The following is a 17,105-nucleotide window of genomic DNA, read 5'->3' as shown; positions in this document are numbered from 1 at the left end:
ATTTAAATTTGTAACAAAAATAGCAGAATATTATAACAATTTTCATTCAGCTAATTGAATGCACCATGAGAAATACTTGAACTATTCTGAATATACTGCTGAAATTACGTGCAAAATAGCAAAAATATGATGTAATGTACTTTTTTGGGTTGAGCGTATGATTCATTTTGTCCAGTACTGTATGCAGACCAATATCCGGGGTAATTCAGAGCTATTCTTGATGTCTGTGAAGACAAAAAGGAAAGAGGATGGGCTACCGGTTGAGATTCATGTAAGCAAAAAAAAAAACCAACACTTCTTTAGAAAAATTTAACCTCCTGGCAGAGCATTTCAAGAGTGTTTTCAACGACTCACCGGCATCGTTAAGCCAAGTTCCAGAAGGGATCAGATAAACTACCAGAGACGCGTTCAACTTTGATATTTTCACGGTCCTCATCGACTCTGCCATCCAGAAGCTGAAATTCTCGAACACTGTTGGGCCTGACGGCTTTCCATCGTTCATACTCAAAGGATGCTCAATAGAACTTTCAAAGCTGTTCAATATTTTATTACAACTAGCTGTATTTCCTTCTCGTTGAAAATCTTCGTTCATGTTCCAGAATTTCAAGAAAGGAAACAAGAAGTGAAATGTGGAGAATTACCGAGGAATTACTTCACTTTGTGTCTGCTCGAAAGTAGATAATCATCAACGACCCTTTATTTGAGAGCTGTAGAAACTACTTTCCTCCTGACCAACATGGTTTCCACACCAAACGTTCGATCTCAACAAACCTCGCTCCTTCAATTTCCCTATGCCTATGGAATATGGAGGCAGGAGCACAGGTGGACGACGTATATACCTTGACCTCAAGGGTACTTTTGCCAAACTCAAGGACTAACTCGTTGGTTTGAATCGTATCTTACCAATCGAGAACTTCGTGTGAAAATCAGCTCTGATTAATCGGAATATTTTTCAAATAACTCAGGCGATCCTCAAGGCAGCAATTTGGGACCACTGCTATTCTCGATATTCATTAAGGGGTTATGCACATATTATGTCACTCTCTAAGGGGTTTATGATTTTGTTTCAAGCAATGCATTAGGTGCTGGAAATTCCTCAATTTAGCGTGATATAATAAATGGATCGCCCCTAACGATCGATTCGATAGTTTCGAAGAGAGGGTCCTCTAGGAATTTTCTCACGTTGAGTGTGCAATATCATCACTTTCCATCGCAAGCTAAAACCTATTGCATCCAATTATACGATCGATAACCAACCTCTGCAGCGTGTGGACGACGTTCGTGGTCTAGGAACTACACTTGATTCTGCTTTGACATTTAAGCTACTTTACACGGATTGTCAAAGCTAACAGGCAAATCTGAATATCTCTGATGAGTTTGGGGATCCTACCTGCCTGTTCTCTAGTGCGATCGATCGTGGAATTTGTTGTAGTAGTATGGTGTCCGTATGAAGCAATTTGGATAGCGAGGATCGAGTATTTTCTGAGGAAATTCGTTCACTTCTCTGCAAAATATCTGTTTGTTAGCTGATATCTCAGCAAAACGTTATTAAATTAAATTAAATTAATTTAATTAAATTTTGTTAGCTGAGTCTCGGCAACCCTAATAAAAAATAACCATAAACGAACGATAACCCAAATCATTGAACTATTCCTCAAATGGTTTGGATGATACCCAGAACACGTCGTTAAGCAAATTAACCATACAATATTTATTAGGGAATTGTTTTACTGAATCTGTAAAATAAATTGCAGACTACTACTCGGCTGTTGGAATCGGCGAAAAAATTTAAGTGTGTTCGTTATACTCTTCCCCCCCTTCCTAGGAATGATCCAACCCTACGAAGATCGTTTCCAACTCCTGTGTATTGAAACTCTTGACCGTAGGCGGAAGATTAACCAGGCAGTTTTTCCAGCAAATTGTGCTGATAAGCGAAATCGACTCTCCCGGGATTCTGGCTGAGTTCAAAATCTATGCACCTGAACGAGTTCTACGATCGATGAGTTTCCTACATCTCGAACCCCGAGCCGCTGATTACGGATTACATATGATCCAATACGGCCTCAAGTGTTGTGCACAGACCTTTTAATTTATTAGATTTATAGCTTCGAAACAAGGAAAACTTCACTGCAATGGTAAGACTCGATTATTTAAACACGACTGACAGTGTCTTGGCATTTAAATTTAGTGAAACAGTGTTTGAAATCAGGGTCAAAATTTCAAACTCGGTAATAATTGCTAAGTGTGATTCTGAACTTCGTTCAGCAAGTTTGTGGGAAATCTTCTGATTCTGACGTAACCATAAGGTTCGAAGTCATACACCGGTTTTAAACGGTTAAAACATTAGTAGATAATTTTCGTTGGTCAAACATTCTGACAGACTGCCACCTCCATCAGCACCCCCCACATGAACGCAAGACGAACCAGACGACGCCGACTATCCGTTTCCTGTGTGGTGCTTCTTCTTTCCGTTCAACTACGTCTCGATTAAATATTGTTCCTCGTGTCTACCACGGCGGCACCACTACTGACAGTGTCACGCCCAAAATAAAAGGACATGTTTTCCACGCCGTTTTGGCTACTGCTCTGCTGCTGTTTCTTCGGATTCCCTGTTCTGCTGATGCTGCTGCTGCATCGTCGTCGTCGAAAATAACAGATGATGGGATTTCCTTCATTTTCCCGTGTGGGCCACCACCATCCACCGCCGCCACCGTCGTCCGTAGATCACATTTTAGTGTCAATGTTTTTCCTTTTGCTTCATCCCGAAAATAATCGTGTTCAAAATGTGAATGGGGGAAAACACACGAAACGGGAAGAGAAGTCACCGCACCGCAGCAGCACCGGCCGGGAGAAAAGGGGGAATGTACCGTGTGCTGCTTGTGTTCGGTGCAGTCCAGGACAGGAGGAGAGCGTCGTGCGCAACCGGAAAAAGGACCGGGAGGAAGCAGGCAAGCTTCATTGGAAAATCAAGAGTATCGATTTTGACAGGAGAGAAAAAATGATCGGGGATGAGTAATCCCTGTTCTGTTCCTGTGAGGCTCCGCAAGTACTTCCGCTCAAAACATTGCGACAGTATGCCATTCTTCTTCCGTCCGTCGTATGATAATTATTATTATTAACAGAAACGGAAACACACTAAACTGACACCATATTTTTCAAACCGAAGGAGTGAAAAAAAAACGCACCTCTCCGATGTTGACATTTTCCCTGCTGTTTTATTTTCACTGGCTCCCAAGTACACAGCCTGGCTGCTGCTTCTGATGTTGTTGTTGTTGCCGTTGTTGGGGGAAGAGCCCCGACGATTCTTTCTTCACGGGCTCACCGAAAAAAATAAAACCCTTTTTTCTCCGCTATTAAAAACTTCAATGGCCAGCAGAACACAGCCACACGCACTCACACACGTTCACATCCAACGAAAAAACACACGCATTGGTGTCGATGAGCCACGGAAAATCTTTCATGCAAAATTTTCTTCCCCTTTTGTCGTTCTTTGCGTTTCTTCGATTTTATTTCTCTTCAACCACTCAATCAACGCAAGAACCGCTACATTTTTCACTATTCAGCGAACAATATTTATCACAATCCAATTCACAAATATCAACGATCACGACGATTATTTTTTCACCGATCAGAAAACGCGACCGATTTTGGTTCGGTTGACTTTTTTTTCCTTTCTTTCGTTTTTCCTTCACTCTGCTTCCCCTTGGGCTGATGCATAAACTTCTTCTCGGATGGGAAAATACACACACTGGAAGTGGAGGAGGAAAGAAGACAACACAACGAGACGAGGACCGACGAGTAGTGCGATGCGCGAAACTGCAAGTACCGTGTCCGTCGACCGACAGCCATCGAATGACGAATGGATTGAAGGAAACGAAAAACCGAAACGAAGTGAAGTTCGTTCGACAAGCTCCTATGCGGAAAAGATGAGAGGAGAAGAGATGCGAATGACTGGAAAAGGAAAAATGCGAAAATGACACATTTATAGTGGACAGTGGTGGCGTCCGCAAGGTGGGATTCACGCGATGTGACAAAATGTTGACCCTGCAATCATGTTGCACACAGGGGCGGGACAACTTGGCTGAATATAATTCAATCACATCCGTATTCAGAAGCGACACGGGTTCTTTAATTTTAATGCGATGGTAGCGACGAGGGGCTGCCAACTTGAGTATTTTCGATTCATCTACCCGACTTGAAAAGGTGTATTTTGCATTTTTTCGTATTTATGTATTTTTAATTTTTATGTATTTACAATTCAGTTGATTTATGAAGTTCACTCAGAAAAAAAAAATTAAACTAATTAGTATAAAAATCACACTAAAACGCTATTCGCCTGGTTGACCCCAGGCTTCGTTTAGTTGCCAACAAAACGAGCCTAGTATAAACTTGAAGTATAAGGGGTATAGTTTATCTTTTGAATATACATGCGTAGTTTACCGGTGGATTATCTATACAATGTATTTGATCACTGTCATTTTAATGTTGGTATTTTTATTGATTGAAAAGCAATAAATTCATATAATAAATAATTTATTTTCTTAGAAAAGTGAAAACCTCGGTGAAGCAATCAAACCTTGTGCAATCGTGCTCCGGATCAGACTCTCTGGTCGACCGTTTTCTTGGTTCGGATTTGGCCCGAGAAGCTTTAGTTTGAACTGTTTGGCAAAGGATTTCTGGGCAGGCGTTTTGGTACGTACGATCTCCTGTTCCGCCGAAACATCCGTTAGCATATCCGTGTCGGAACGGATGACCTCTTTGATGGACTGCAATTCTAACATCGATTTTCGACGCTGCTTTTTGTTCAACTTCACACGATAGTTGAAATCGAACACGGTCGATGATCTGGCGGAGGATACTTTATTCTTCGGAGAAGTCAACGATTTGATCTTTTACGAGCTGAGCTTCTCGAGCCTTACGACCGGTATGGCTCGAAGCAACTTTTCGACGGAAGTCCCTCGTGGCAGTCAAATCTTCTTGACCAGTTACCAGCTCCAACGAGGCATCCCTAGAACAGTTGCCCTTGTTGCTGCACAAAGGGCACTTGAGAAAGTACCCCGCCGATTGGGCAAACTGTGCCACGCAGCTCCGATGGAACCAGCCATTCTGACAGCACGGGGCACGAATCAATTCCAGCTTCCTGTACGGTCCCATCTCATCGTTGCAAATCCCACCGGCCTCGGTCTCAGAGTATTTCACCTTATCCACCAGCGCTTATCGCACCACGACTGGAACGCATCCATGGATCGCACGTATGCAACAGGCACCTTTTCCGCATCCCACAGAGCGTATTAAATGTACAGAAGCACTGCTCTACGCAGCGAGAAACGTTAGTATACCGCTCCTTGCAGATGTACACACTTAAATCTTTTCGCCAAGATTCCAACAGCCGAGCAGTTCTGCAATTTATTTCGTTGAGATTCAGTAAAACAATTGCCGAGACTCAGCTAACAAATAACATTTTGCTGAGATATCAGCTAACAAACAGATATTTTGCAGAGACATCAGCAAAAGTAAATGCCGAGGTAATCGGCTGTTGGAGATTTTACCGAGCTAGATTAAGTGTGTAGCACTTTTGTCCTCGGATACGAGCTTCCTCATTCCTGATGTCCTCCTCCATAAATCCGAAGATTCCCTCTTCGTCTTCTCCATGATGGACCAACTTCGACGTCAGCAGCTGACATAAATTTCCCATTAGCTAATCATTCACAACCAAACAAATGTAAGCAAACCTACCAGACAGTGGTAGTGCACCCGTATGCGCCACTTTTTGTGAAACACCATGAAACTCAATCAACGGATTCCACGTAATGGTCAGAACATTTTCCACCAGTTCCAGTCTAATCGACACAATTTTCATATATGCACTAATGACCGCCAGCTTGGACCACAGTAAAAACAAAAAACAAAACGCGCCACCTACCCACCTACCGCTTGCAGCACGACTAATCTAGGTGTGGTAAGAAATAATCACCCTAGACATGAATACTTTGGGAAGGCTTTGTTGACTGCTATTCACACTTGGTATAAAGTTTAAGCTATGATAGTGTAAAAATTTAATCTATGGAGCGGATACTTACCTTACCAATCAGGCTAAGGCCATAGAGGTAACTCTAAGACCACTGGGTCCCGAAGAAAATCATTATTATTTTTGGCTCACTCAGTACCAGAACAACGGTCCCAAGCAGTCCCAAGCTATTTCACTTACCCCTGCATGTTCTGCATGAATCCACACACCCCTGATGTTATCTGTCAAACTTTCATAGCGAATCAAAACAAACATAGTGTAGTAATAGAATTTCAACTAGAATAGGGTACGTTAATCGTTTGCTTGGGACCAATAGGCTACTAAAGTGGTGAGCCAATTTAAAATCGTTAGTTTCGTATTGATTGTTGGTTACTGAAAATAAGTGTTTTCTGCAAAATAGTATTCCTAACTATTATCTTTGTTTCAGTGTATAGTTTATATACTGCACGCAAACAAAAAACGGAATCCCTTGGAAAGCGGTTTGTTCAAATCTATCATGTCATTTGATCATCATCCTTTTTCCTGGTTTTGGCTGCCGTGGTGCCATTCTCTTCCTTGCTGTTTCGGGGCTCTCCGAGGAAGACTATTCTTGTCCACATCGGTGTTCTTTTTGTAGGCATTCTCCAAAGCTTTGATCGAGGGGGGCGACTCTATCTACGATGCAGACAAGATTATGTTTTGCTGTGGCTAGCTGCACGCACGCTGAGTAGATAAAAGGAAGATTTATGTCGATTTTGAAGATTTCCTGCAAAAAGATGAAGCACGATGCAAGTAGATGCGAGAAATGAAAGATGATTTTTTGAAGATTGATTCGCTAGTGTGAGATTTTTTGAGCATCTAGAATTGAGATTTAGATGTGTCGCCCCCCTCGGCTTTGATGAACTGTTCCAAATCGCCATTGTTGGCTGCTGCCACGGCTTCCGTGTTCAGCTGAAATTGTGATACGACCGGTCCCAGCTGTCCATATTGCAGGGCATTGGAAAACATCCCAACAAACAATTTGAGCTGATTAAGAGCTGAATAAGCCATTTTGTAGGGGAAGAATCTTATTTTTGCCTGAATAAGCTCTTATTAAACATTCAATGTTTGTTGGGATGGACAGCGCTTGTTGGAATTGCGGTGAGGATATAGGGTTTCCTTGAGTTGTTGTTTCTTGTTTTCATCCTCATTTTCATCGCCTTCGAGGTTGGGTAAAAGTTCCACTAGGGCATAAACCTTGTCCTCAGCTGCGACAACCGATGAAAAGAATTCGGAATTGACCGCCGTAGAGAGATCAGCATTGCCTCACTGTCCGGCACCCGCAGTAGTTGAGTCCATTCCTGAAAGAAGTCAGCAAATAAGTTACTATTTAATCTGACTAGGAGTATTGCCCAACCTACTGTCTAATTGCATTTTTGATGGAAAGCTCTTGGATTTTTGCTTTTCTTTAACATAGTTAAAAAAGGATTTTAGGTCTGACTTAATGTTAGTTTCAATCTTTCTATTGTGTTCTTCATATGCATTTTCAATTTCTAAATTAAGTTGGTCACAAATAGTAAGATAAAAGGTAAAATTTTCATCATTTTTGTTTCTCTTGTACGCTTTATGAGCTTTCTGCTTTCTGTTTCTAAGATTTATTATACCATATTGGTGTTTTTGCATTGACTTTTTTCTTTTGCTTCATGGGCACTGTCTGTTCTAGAATAGAATAAATATTCTGATAGAATACATCAACTGCATGTTCTGCATCAGGACTACGGATTACAAGTTGCCAATCTATACTGTTCAATTATCAAGTTTTGTCAATGTCAATGTTTTCAAATTGATTTCACGAGTTATTGGCAATTTTCGAGTATTAACAGATTTTAAAGTATTTTTTTTAACAAAACGTATTTTCGATTCAGCACACCACATGCCCCTCGTATGCAATCACACTTATTAAAAACAGTTCCGGTGCTCCAAAATTGATGAAATATTGGATTTCAGTTCCATTTGTCATGCAGATTACGAATATGCAATTACTTCAATCCAGAATTTTACGAGCGCTTATGGCCGCCACAATCTGACTGAGTTTTTGGTAGGGAACATATGATTTGACGTTTGGTTTGTGTCGTTTGACGTGTAAACGTTCAAATTTGAACGTTTACACGTCAAACGACACAAGCCAAACTTCAAATCTTATGTTCCCTACCAGAAACTCAGCCAGATTGTGGCAGCCATAAGCGACCGTAAAATACTGGATAGCTCGCTCAATAGCCTTAAAGAACCCAATTTTGTTGGAAGTAAGTAGTGAAAGCCCCTGGATACGCGCATCTATCATGTGAGTCTCTATAGTGGCTCCCAAGATCGAGAATGACAGCTGCCGTATGAGTGTGTATGAGTGCGTGAGAGTGAGAGACTGACGAAGCATAAATTGCTGATGTGTGTACAATTTATGTTTGTTGACTAGTCCATTGGAACTTGTAAATAAAGACGCACGTAGAACGTAGTCCGCGGTTATTTTTCTTTGGTATCACGCGACTCCCGAGACGGGTGTTTATTGTCCGGTAGTTCGGTTTGGATAAACCTGTGTACATCTGCTTGCGCTGGGATTCCCACAGGTTATGGGCCCAGATCCGTGAAGAAAGTAATAGTGGAAAAGTGTTCTCCGGTGGAGGAGACATTTTGTGTGGATTGCGTTGCGTTTGTGCTTTGTTTACGAGAAGATTTCCCCCGGCGGGTGTATGTGCTGTTGTCCGCAGCTGAACGTTTTTGTCGGGTGAAATTGTGCTGTTGGCAGTGGAGTATCGGCCAAGTGTGTAGCACGGAACGGAATACGAAACGGAAAAAGTTTTGTTCGAGGAGGAGAAATTTTGTTTTTCTCTCCTGTACGGGCTGAAGTGCAAACTTATTGTTTGCTGGTCCGGTCTCTAAAAGTGCGATTGTTTGAACTGAAGAAGTACGCTTCGTTCGGAAAAAAGCTTATAGTGGAATAAGAAAGAACACTTTGTGGAAAGTATCGAATTGTGAACATTGTTCGCTCGATTGTGAAGCTGTTTTCTTTGCCCGACCGTGCGCGTAGTGTTTTTGTTTCGTGGAAAATGGCCGAGACGAAGATAACATTAGACCGGTTGAACGATTTTAATTGGGCAACTTGGAAGTTCCGGATGGAGTTGTTGCTGCTCAAAGAAAATCTGTGGACAACGGTGATTGACGCGAAGCCGGAGGTGGTTACAGCAGCTTGGACGAGGAACAACGAAAAGGCTCGAGCGACGATCGGTTTGGCGCTAGAAGATGGTCAGCTGTGCCATGTTATGGGAGCTGCTAGTGCAAATGAGATGTGGGACAAGCTCAAAGGCTACCACGAGCGAGGGTCTCTGTCGAACAAGATCCATGTACTGCGGAGATTGTGCTCGATGCGGCTGAAAGAAGATGGCAGTATGTCGGAGCATCTAGTCCAAGCGTCAGAGTTGGTTCACCGACTAGCCAGCATGGGAGAGCCGTTGAAGGAACATCTTGTTGTGGCGATTTTGTTGTCAAGTTTGCCGGAGACGTACAACCCGCTCGTTACTGCTCTTGAAGGCCGTCCAGAAGAAGACCTGAAGCTGGAGTACGTGAAAGGTAAGCTTCTAGATGAGTGGCGGAGAAGATGCGAGAACAAAGTGCATGAAAAGGCCAGTGAAATGGCGATGAAAACCACAATGCGATCGGAAGAACGGAGAAGTTTTGTACGGGTTTGTTACCATTGCAAGCAAGAAGGGCACTTGCGGCGAAATTGTCCTGTGTTGATGGCGGAGAGGCAGCAGAACCAAGCGAAGTCGATGGTGGTTAAGCAATCGGATGCCGGTAGCATTGGCAGTAGTCGAGGAGTGTGCTTCACGACGACGACTGCAAGTGATGTGTCGATTGACGGTCGTTGGATCATCGACACTGGCTGTACGAAGCACATGGCTGGTTCGACGGCGAGCTTCGACAGCATGACGTTTTGCGAAGAGAAGGTGTCGTTGGCGGACGGGAGAAATGTAACTTCCAGAGGAACCGGACATGGAAGGATCGTTGGAGTCGGCTTGGAAGGCGAGTCCGTTGACATGCAACTGAAGGGATTGCTGTATGTGCCTGGATTGTCCGGAAGTGTGCTGTCAGTGAGCCAAATCACAAGCAATGGCTATGATGTGCTGTTTGGTGTGAAGGATTGCAGAATCCAGAAAGGCAAAAAGGTTGTTGCTATAGGTGACCGGATCGGAGGGCTGTACTACCTAAGGCAGCCGGTAGTGACGTAAAGCAGGAGTAGTGCTACGGAACAGGAGGAGTGTTGTAAGTAGATGCAGTAGTGGGCTTCACTAAGGAGGAGTGTTGGAAGTAAGTAGTGAAAGCCCCTGGATACGCGCATCTATCATGTGAGTCTCTATAGTGGCTCCCAAGATCGAGAATGACAGCTGCCGTATGAGTGTGTATGAGTGCGTGAGAGTGAGAGACTGACGAAGCATAAATTGCTGATGTGTGTACAATTTATGTTTGTTGACTAGTCCATTGGAACTTGTAAATAAAGACGCACGTAGAACGTAGTCCGCGGTTATTTTTCTTTGGTATCACGCGACTCCCGAGACGGGTGTTTATTGTCCGGTAGTTCGGTTTGGATAAACCTGTGTACATCTGCTTGCGCTGGGATTCCCACAAATTTGCCTTCCCATTGGCTGTCTTTCCATGGGCAAACTTTACAGTACTCTCGGGCGTTTTCTTGCCGGAGCTCCAAATCAATAGGAAACAATGAGTTGCACAGGACACGAAATGTTTGTTACCAACCAACTTGTCACAATCGACGCTATCCGTGCACACCATCTTCGATTCTTCCACAATATTCCTGACGCAAATATAGCAATCCCTCGTCGCTTCCCTCAGAAGTAGTGCAGAGTTATCGAGAAAGGGTATCTATGCTGGTAACCGGCGTTTGATGACCGTATAATGTCTCGACGTAGAGCATCACTCATCCAAGGACCAGACCTTTACCATTCGTATTATACTGGGAATCCATCGTGGTAATAATGGTAATAACATCTGAATGCCCACTCAGAGTATTAACCAGCTCCAGTGTCACTCAAACCCAGCACTTAATCTCATCGGCCACTGCTAAAAACTTCAGATTCTGCGAAATGGCGAGCAAATGAACTGCCGTCTTCTGCACCTTTTTCACCACCAACTGTTCTCGCTTGGTCATGTCCCACCGGACAATGATTCGATTCTGGTTCGTCATATACAGGAACGACAGAAAACGTCAACCAAATCCAGACACGTCTGCGACAGATGATGTCAAATAGGATTGATTTCAATATTGTTGAATTAAACATGCTTTTAAATTTAATTCAAAGATAATATTTTAGTTTTCAATTCATGTGGACCTCGTTGGAACACCCATCTCTCCTTCTCGAGTGGCTGTCTACTTGAGTATTTTCGATTCATCTACCAGAATTGAAAAGTTGTATGTATTTTCAAGTTTTGTGTATTTTTGTATTAAACCATACTTCATTAAGGGTATTTTAGTTCTAACGAGCTCGCATTTAAGTATTTTTTGTATATTTTTCGAAGTGTGTATTTACAATATAGCTGATTTATGAAGTTGGGGCCTCCCTTAGGTTAGTCGGTAAAGGCACAGCCCCTCAATTAAGATTATAACATTTTTTGCGAGACAGATTTGAACCAACCTAATGTAGTGCATCATGTCACGCCAGAAGTGCGCTGCGCGACACTGCCCCTTCCTACACTTTTGCCACTGCTCGTACGCATCAGCGATCAAAAAACCAACAAAAAGATTGTTTTGTTTTTATAAAATCATTGAATGATTTCCAATCTTTCCGATCGACAACACGCACTCACACCCACACCGACGGCACCACGCGCGCATAGTGAACACAACCGAATCTGTCAAAATCGGTGGTAATAATTTCGTCACCACGTCGTAAGTTTCGCTAGCTTCCTGATCGCTCCAGCCGATTCGTTTTCGGAGGCACAAGTTCTGGTAAAACGATACGATATCTGGACGTTCCTCTGGCAGTTTGTGAGTGCAAACAACCATCCGCTCAAGTGCCTGTTCGTGTTTGGACAAATATTTGCCTCGACCTCGACACTTTTCCTAACAACAGTCCTCCAGTGGTTTTGAGCGGCGGTAGGTACCTGGAAGATGCTTTCGTTCTAAAAGCGAGTTCTGAGTCGCATTAGTTGGGAATTGAAGGTTTTTGCAGGCGACAGGTAGCCGGGAAGGCAATTAAGGGCGCCGAAAGGTTAATAGGTACGGTATCGTCTATCATGTCGGCGGTGTTGAATGGCGGGTTCACGGTGCATCCGGACGACGAGTGCGAGGATTGCCAGCAAAGGTTCCACAAGGTGCTGGAAGCGCTGCTGAATCGCAGCTTTACGATCAACAATGACGTCTACCTGGAGATGATCGTGTCTCATTTGACCGGGAAGTACGATAGTGGTGAGTGTGCGTGTGTTATCAATGTGGGATGTTATGATTGATTGCAATCGGATTTCTTTGTAGAACATCGGAAGCTGCTGAAGGGTCAGGAGGTGTTGAATTGGTTGGGGAAAGCACTGGAACAGTGGGAAAGCGAGACGGTACCTTCGATGGATGTGGCCGCATTTACGTTGCAGATCTTGGCTAGAATCGTGGAGGACGAGTGGGATTTTGCGAAGGTTCAAAATTCGAAAATGTTGGATCGTTTTCAGGAATGTATCCAGAGAGACAGTAAGTTCCAGCACGCTTCGGTTCGCCTGGGGCATGTGATGGTTTTGAAGGCCATTTCAAAACACGCGATGGGATTGAGCTGGATCAAGAGTTCCGAGTCGTGGAAAATTTGTCTGGATTACTATAATGGGCAGTTGCAAACGATTTTCATAATGAAGGAGACTTCGTTTTTCATGTACGAGGTTCTGGAGCGGTTCGGAATGGTCGGGGATTACGAGCTGGTGAAAGAAATTGTTCATTGTATTATATCTCCGCTGCTGGATGGCATGTGGAAGACCTCGAGCACGGAACACGAGCATACGGTGCTGGTTGATGATGAGAAATCGCAACGAGTGATGACATCGATGCTGAATTTGATGTGCACGCTTTTCCGGAAGATGCTGGAAGGGAAGAAGCGTATCCGAGCTGCTTACTACATCCTGATCACGTACCATTTCGAAAGGAATCTCTGGTTGTACGCCGATACCATTCAGGATCATAGCTATCTGACGAAGCTATGGGAGACGCAAATCCTGGCCAACTGCACCCGCTTGGGATGCATGGATATCCCCTCGGAAGACACCAATACCACGGATCTGCCCTTCGAGAAGTACACTATAAACTTCCTGAACTATGTAAACTTCTCCATCCGGCGGGGAAACGTCCACAACGTTATGCTGATGGGCCAGATGCATCACCACGCTTGGCGTCTGCTGGGCGACCGTGCCCCAGAGGAAGTGGTCCTCAAAAATCAAAACATCAAGTTCGGGGACCAGATCCTGCTGCTGCAACTGTTTCCCGTGATCTACGAAAGCAAGTCGCTTATTTCAAAGAACCCCCCGGACTACATCGAGCAGTTCTGCGTGAAGTTGTTCGACATCTCGTGCGAATTCACCGTCCGGCTTATGTACGCCTGCCGGGATGTGTTCCAGGCGTACAACATGAGCGTCACCGAGTTGGCTATCAAATCTATCCAGGGTATTGCTTCGTTGCACACGTTGCCCCGGTCGCGGGCCATAATAGCCTTCCAGGCGTTCATATTGGTCCTGAAGGAGTTCCTGCCGGAGCAGTGCTACCTGCAGAACCAGTCCGATTTTTCCAAAACCGATCTGATCCTGTCGAAGCCCAACCTACTGGCGGCAATCATCAACGCTCTGCACACGTTGATCCAGCACTACAAGTTCAACTGGAAGGAATGCATCGAATCGTCCACCCTGGTCAACTTTATGCTCAATCTGCTTGGCAATCCCAATTTGCCGCCGAGAGTAAGAAGTCACCTACCGGTTCGTCGCAACCAACTGATGTCTTCTTTTTTCCATCGCAGCACGTCGTGTTGGCCCTTAAACTGACCCAGCTGTCGATCGAACACGGCCTGTCGCCCAACTTAGCCCTGCTGATGGACAACATCAAGGGCTCCGGGCTGGAGTTCGTCGGACGGATCGTCTACAAGCGGTTGCACGACAGCAACTGGGAAGTGCGAGACTCGGCCCTGGAACTGCTCGCTTCGATCGTGGAAATCTCCGAAATCAGTAACTACTTTCCGACACTTTGGTGGCGAATTCTTCCCAGGTTTTCAATTTTTGTTTGTTTGCAGAATTCCCCACCTTCCAAAAGCACATTCTGGACTGCGAGATTATTCCGGTGGTGGAGGCGGCGGCCAAGAACGACACGGAACCGTACGTCCGGGCGTCGGCCCTCCGCTGTCTAACGCTGATGGTCAAGATCCGGCTGCTGTGGGAGCACTCGCTGGTGCAGCTGAATTTGATGGTAGGTCGAAGATCCAAAGTCTTGGAATGGGTGACCGTTCATTTCGATCTTTTATCCATTTCGACTTTTTATCCTGTCCTGTTCAAGAGAAGATAATTTTGGCCATTTTCATATTGTCCATTTATCTTTTTTTCTCCTACATACTTAACGCTATTACTAACTTTGATAATCTTGGTTGTTCGACCTTTTGTTTTTCGATATGTTGTCGTTGACAATGATAATAATTCAGAGAGAGTGTTGCTTCTACTCGGTTGTATGAGAAATTTTTAAAAACTGCAGTTACTCAGAGCTGAGTTCCTGCAGTTTTAAGAAATTTCTTCATACAACTGAGTAGAAGTGACTCTTTCTCTGAGTTATTCTCATTTACCTTGTAGAAATCGACCTTTTGTCTATTTTGTACCATTGACCTTTTTTCCTTTTAGAAATTTTGTCCATTCGACCTTTTGTCATTGTACCTTTTGTCCTACAACCATTCGAGATGGAGAATTCGATCTTTTGTTCATTTGACTTTTAATACGTTCTACCTTTTGTACCCCCAGGTCTAATTAAGCTTTTTGTCCTTGATCTGTTGTCTAATTTTCACCCCTATTCTGTATTTCGTTTCGAACGAAATTCTCATACAAAAAAATATTTTTTTGTATGAGAATTTCGTTCGAAACGAAATACAGAATAGGGGTGTTTACCTTTTACCATTCCACCTTTTACTCATCAACCATTCATTAAATGTTATTAAAGAATCCCAACGCCACGTCTGTCTCGTCAATGTCTGACTGTTCCGCCGCCATTGTTCATAATCGTATATTTTTTTCAAACTTCGCACACCAACAGCTTTGATCAGTTTTTTTTTTATTAAGAAACATCCAGAATACCTCTCCGGAGCTACTAGACATGATCAACAGCTTATCTGAAAACCAACTCACCCAAATTTATTCCATCTCCCCCCCGCAGAACCACCTCATCACGGTGTTCGACGCCGAAAGCGAGGGCGTCGTTCGGCGCGAAGCGGTCAACACGGTACGCGAGATCTACTCGAACCACAAAATCCACCCGCAGTGTCTGGACAGTGTATTCTCGGTACTGACCTATTCGACCGTCAACGACCTATACTGGGAGGTCAAACTGAACGCCCTCACGTTCTGGCAGGTGATCATGTGCCGTCAATTCCAGCACCAGGGGATGATCGACGGTACCTTCCCGGCGGTAACCTTCTCCAAGGAGCACAAAAAGATCATAACCCTCACGAACAAGGAAATTCTGCTGCGCCTCAGGAAAGTCCTCAACGAGCTCTCGCTGCGGGGTTGTCTGGGAGTGCTGCTGGCCTGCCTAGAAGACAAGTGTGACTTGCCAGTGCTGAAAGAAACCGTTAAAATCATTCAGCGGCTGATGTCGATCCTGAACAGATACAACTACATGGAAGAGTACAAAAATCTTCTCGGCGATCCGGTGAATGGCGATCGCACGCGCCGCAGCGTGGCTGTCCCCGTGATGGACACCAACTATTCGGAGCACGCGAAAACGGCATCCCCCTTAAAATCCTCCCAGCGGAACGATGCCGACTACAGCAGCGGGAACGTCCCTTGCTTGATCAATTCGGAGGAGATCATCGATTCGATCGTGAATCTGGATGACGTCAACCTGCTATCGATCAACTACAAAAATAACTTGAAGGTCGCTGCTGCGGGAGCAGCGTCAGCCTTCGTGGGAGACTCATGCAACTGTGAGACGATCAATGTGCACAACGAGCAATTCAAGGAGTACGCCCAGGTTACGCCGGACGATTTCCTGGCCAAGGTGACGAAGATCGACTTTGACGGGCTGGTCCGGAGTCGGGAGCGATGGATGTGCAAGACGGAAAGCTTCGCATCGCTGCTGGATGACGTACTGTTTTCGTACTACGCTGCCGAGGTTAACGACGCCGATTGTTACTGAGGAGACGATGGCGCCGAGGTCAGTGGAGAGATTCTCTGAGATATGGCAGGAATTTTTGTTTTGTGTTTTCTAATTTCTATCAGAGCTAATACTACTACTGTAAGTATTCGGATAGGACAACCCAGGGGGAGATGGAGTGGTTACAGATGTGATAATGTATGTTTTTGCGTTATTTTTTTTCACTGTTGAAAATGTTGATTTTTTGTGACATCACACCCAGACACAAAATGTAATTTGTTTAGTAGTTTTACGCTGAAGTACCTACATGCATAGATGTTTTTCGAAAATACAGATAACCGGTTGGGGACGGCCCCGGCGTAATGGTTATCATCACGCCAAAGTCGTGAGTTCAAATCTCATCCCCGGATAAGTCACAAATGACCACAAAGAGTAGTGACTATAATAAAATAAAACTAAAACCGTTGTCGATGGTTTTGCAAATGAGAGTTGCAGTTGGAACTTTGACTGTGTAGTGACTGTCACATCCTAGTGGGGACTATTCGGGTGTTGTCTATGTTCGTTCGAATTGGAGGTAGTCACAGGAGATGTACTGTTACAAAATTTATTTATTCTTAGTTCACCGCCTTCGACCACATGGTCGTACAGACTGCTTCAAATGACTTAATCCTATTCTTATATACTGATTAACTAATGTTGAAATCAAATACATGGCAGACTTCATTGAAGGCTCTGCAGCACGCG

The 17,105-nt window shown here is 44.2% G+C and overlaps 2 protein-coding genes across 5 annotated transcripts in view; one reads left to right on the top strand and one right to left on the bottom strand.

Moving 5' to 3' along the window:
- The window catches only part of RhoGAP93B (MyTH4 and RhoGAP_KIAA1688 domain-containing protein RhoGAP93B), a 161,723-nt gene extending 157,879 nt beyond the window's left edge, over positions 1-3,844 (bottom strand). For all 4 annotated transcript variants that reach the window (XM_065223168.1, XM_065223169.1, XM_065223172.1 and 1 more), the window contains exon 1: positions 3,186-3,844. In XM_065223168.1, coding sequence (XP_065079240.1) covers positions 3,186-3,202 — 17 coding nt within the window. In that variant the 5' untranslated portion in view covers positions 3,203-3,844. The remainder of the gene's footprint in view (positions 1-3,185) is intronic.
- An 8,078-nt stretch (positions 3,845-11,922) lies between these two features.
- LOC135702161 (uncharacterized) lies at positions 11,923-16,804 on the top strand. Its single transcript, XM_065223177.1, has 5 exons — positions 11,923-12,458; positions 12,522-13,972; positions 14,032-14,236; positions 14,302-14,474; positions 15,423-16,804. Exons 1-5 carry the CDS (start codon positions 12,287-12,289, stop codon positions 16,401-16,403), a joined length of 2,982 nt encoding a protein of 993 aa, XP_065079249.1. The 5' UTR covers positions 11,923-12,286; the 3' UTR covers positions 16,404-16,804.
- Positions 16,805-17,105: the final 301 nt, after the last annotated feature.

The sequence above is a fragment of the Ochlerotatus camptorhynchus genome, unplaced genomic scaffold (assembly GCF_037179485.1).
Source record: "Ochlerotatus camptorhynchus isolate MF236.1 unplaced genomic scaffold, CSIRO-AGI_Acam_v1.1 ptg000185l, whole genome shotgun sequence".
In the NCBI taxonomy this organism is placed as follows: domain Eukaryota; kingdom Metazoa; phylum Arthropoda; class Insecta; order Diptera; family Culicidae; genus Ochlerotatus; species Ochlerotatus camptorhynchus.
This window is presented reverse-complemented; position numbering and strand designations above follow the sequence as displayed.

Excerpts from the sequence above, each read along its gene's own strand:
- LOC135702161 (XM_065223177.1), top strand. The coding sequence starts at position 12,287 with ATGTCGGCGGTGTTGAATGGCGGGTTCACGGTGCATCCGGACGACGAG. Across the intron at positions 12,459-12,521 it reads GACCGGGAAGTACGATAGTG|AACATCGGAAGCTGCTGAAG; the intron begins GTGAGTGTGCGT and ends ATTTCTTTGTAG. Across the intron at positions 14,475-15,422 it reads TGGTGCAGCTGAATTTGATG|AACCACCTCATCACGGTGTT; the intron begins GTAGGTCGAAGA and ends TCCCCCCCGCAG.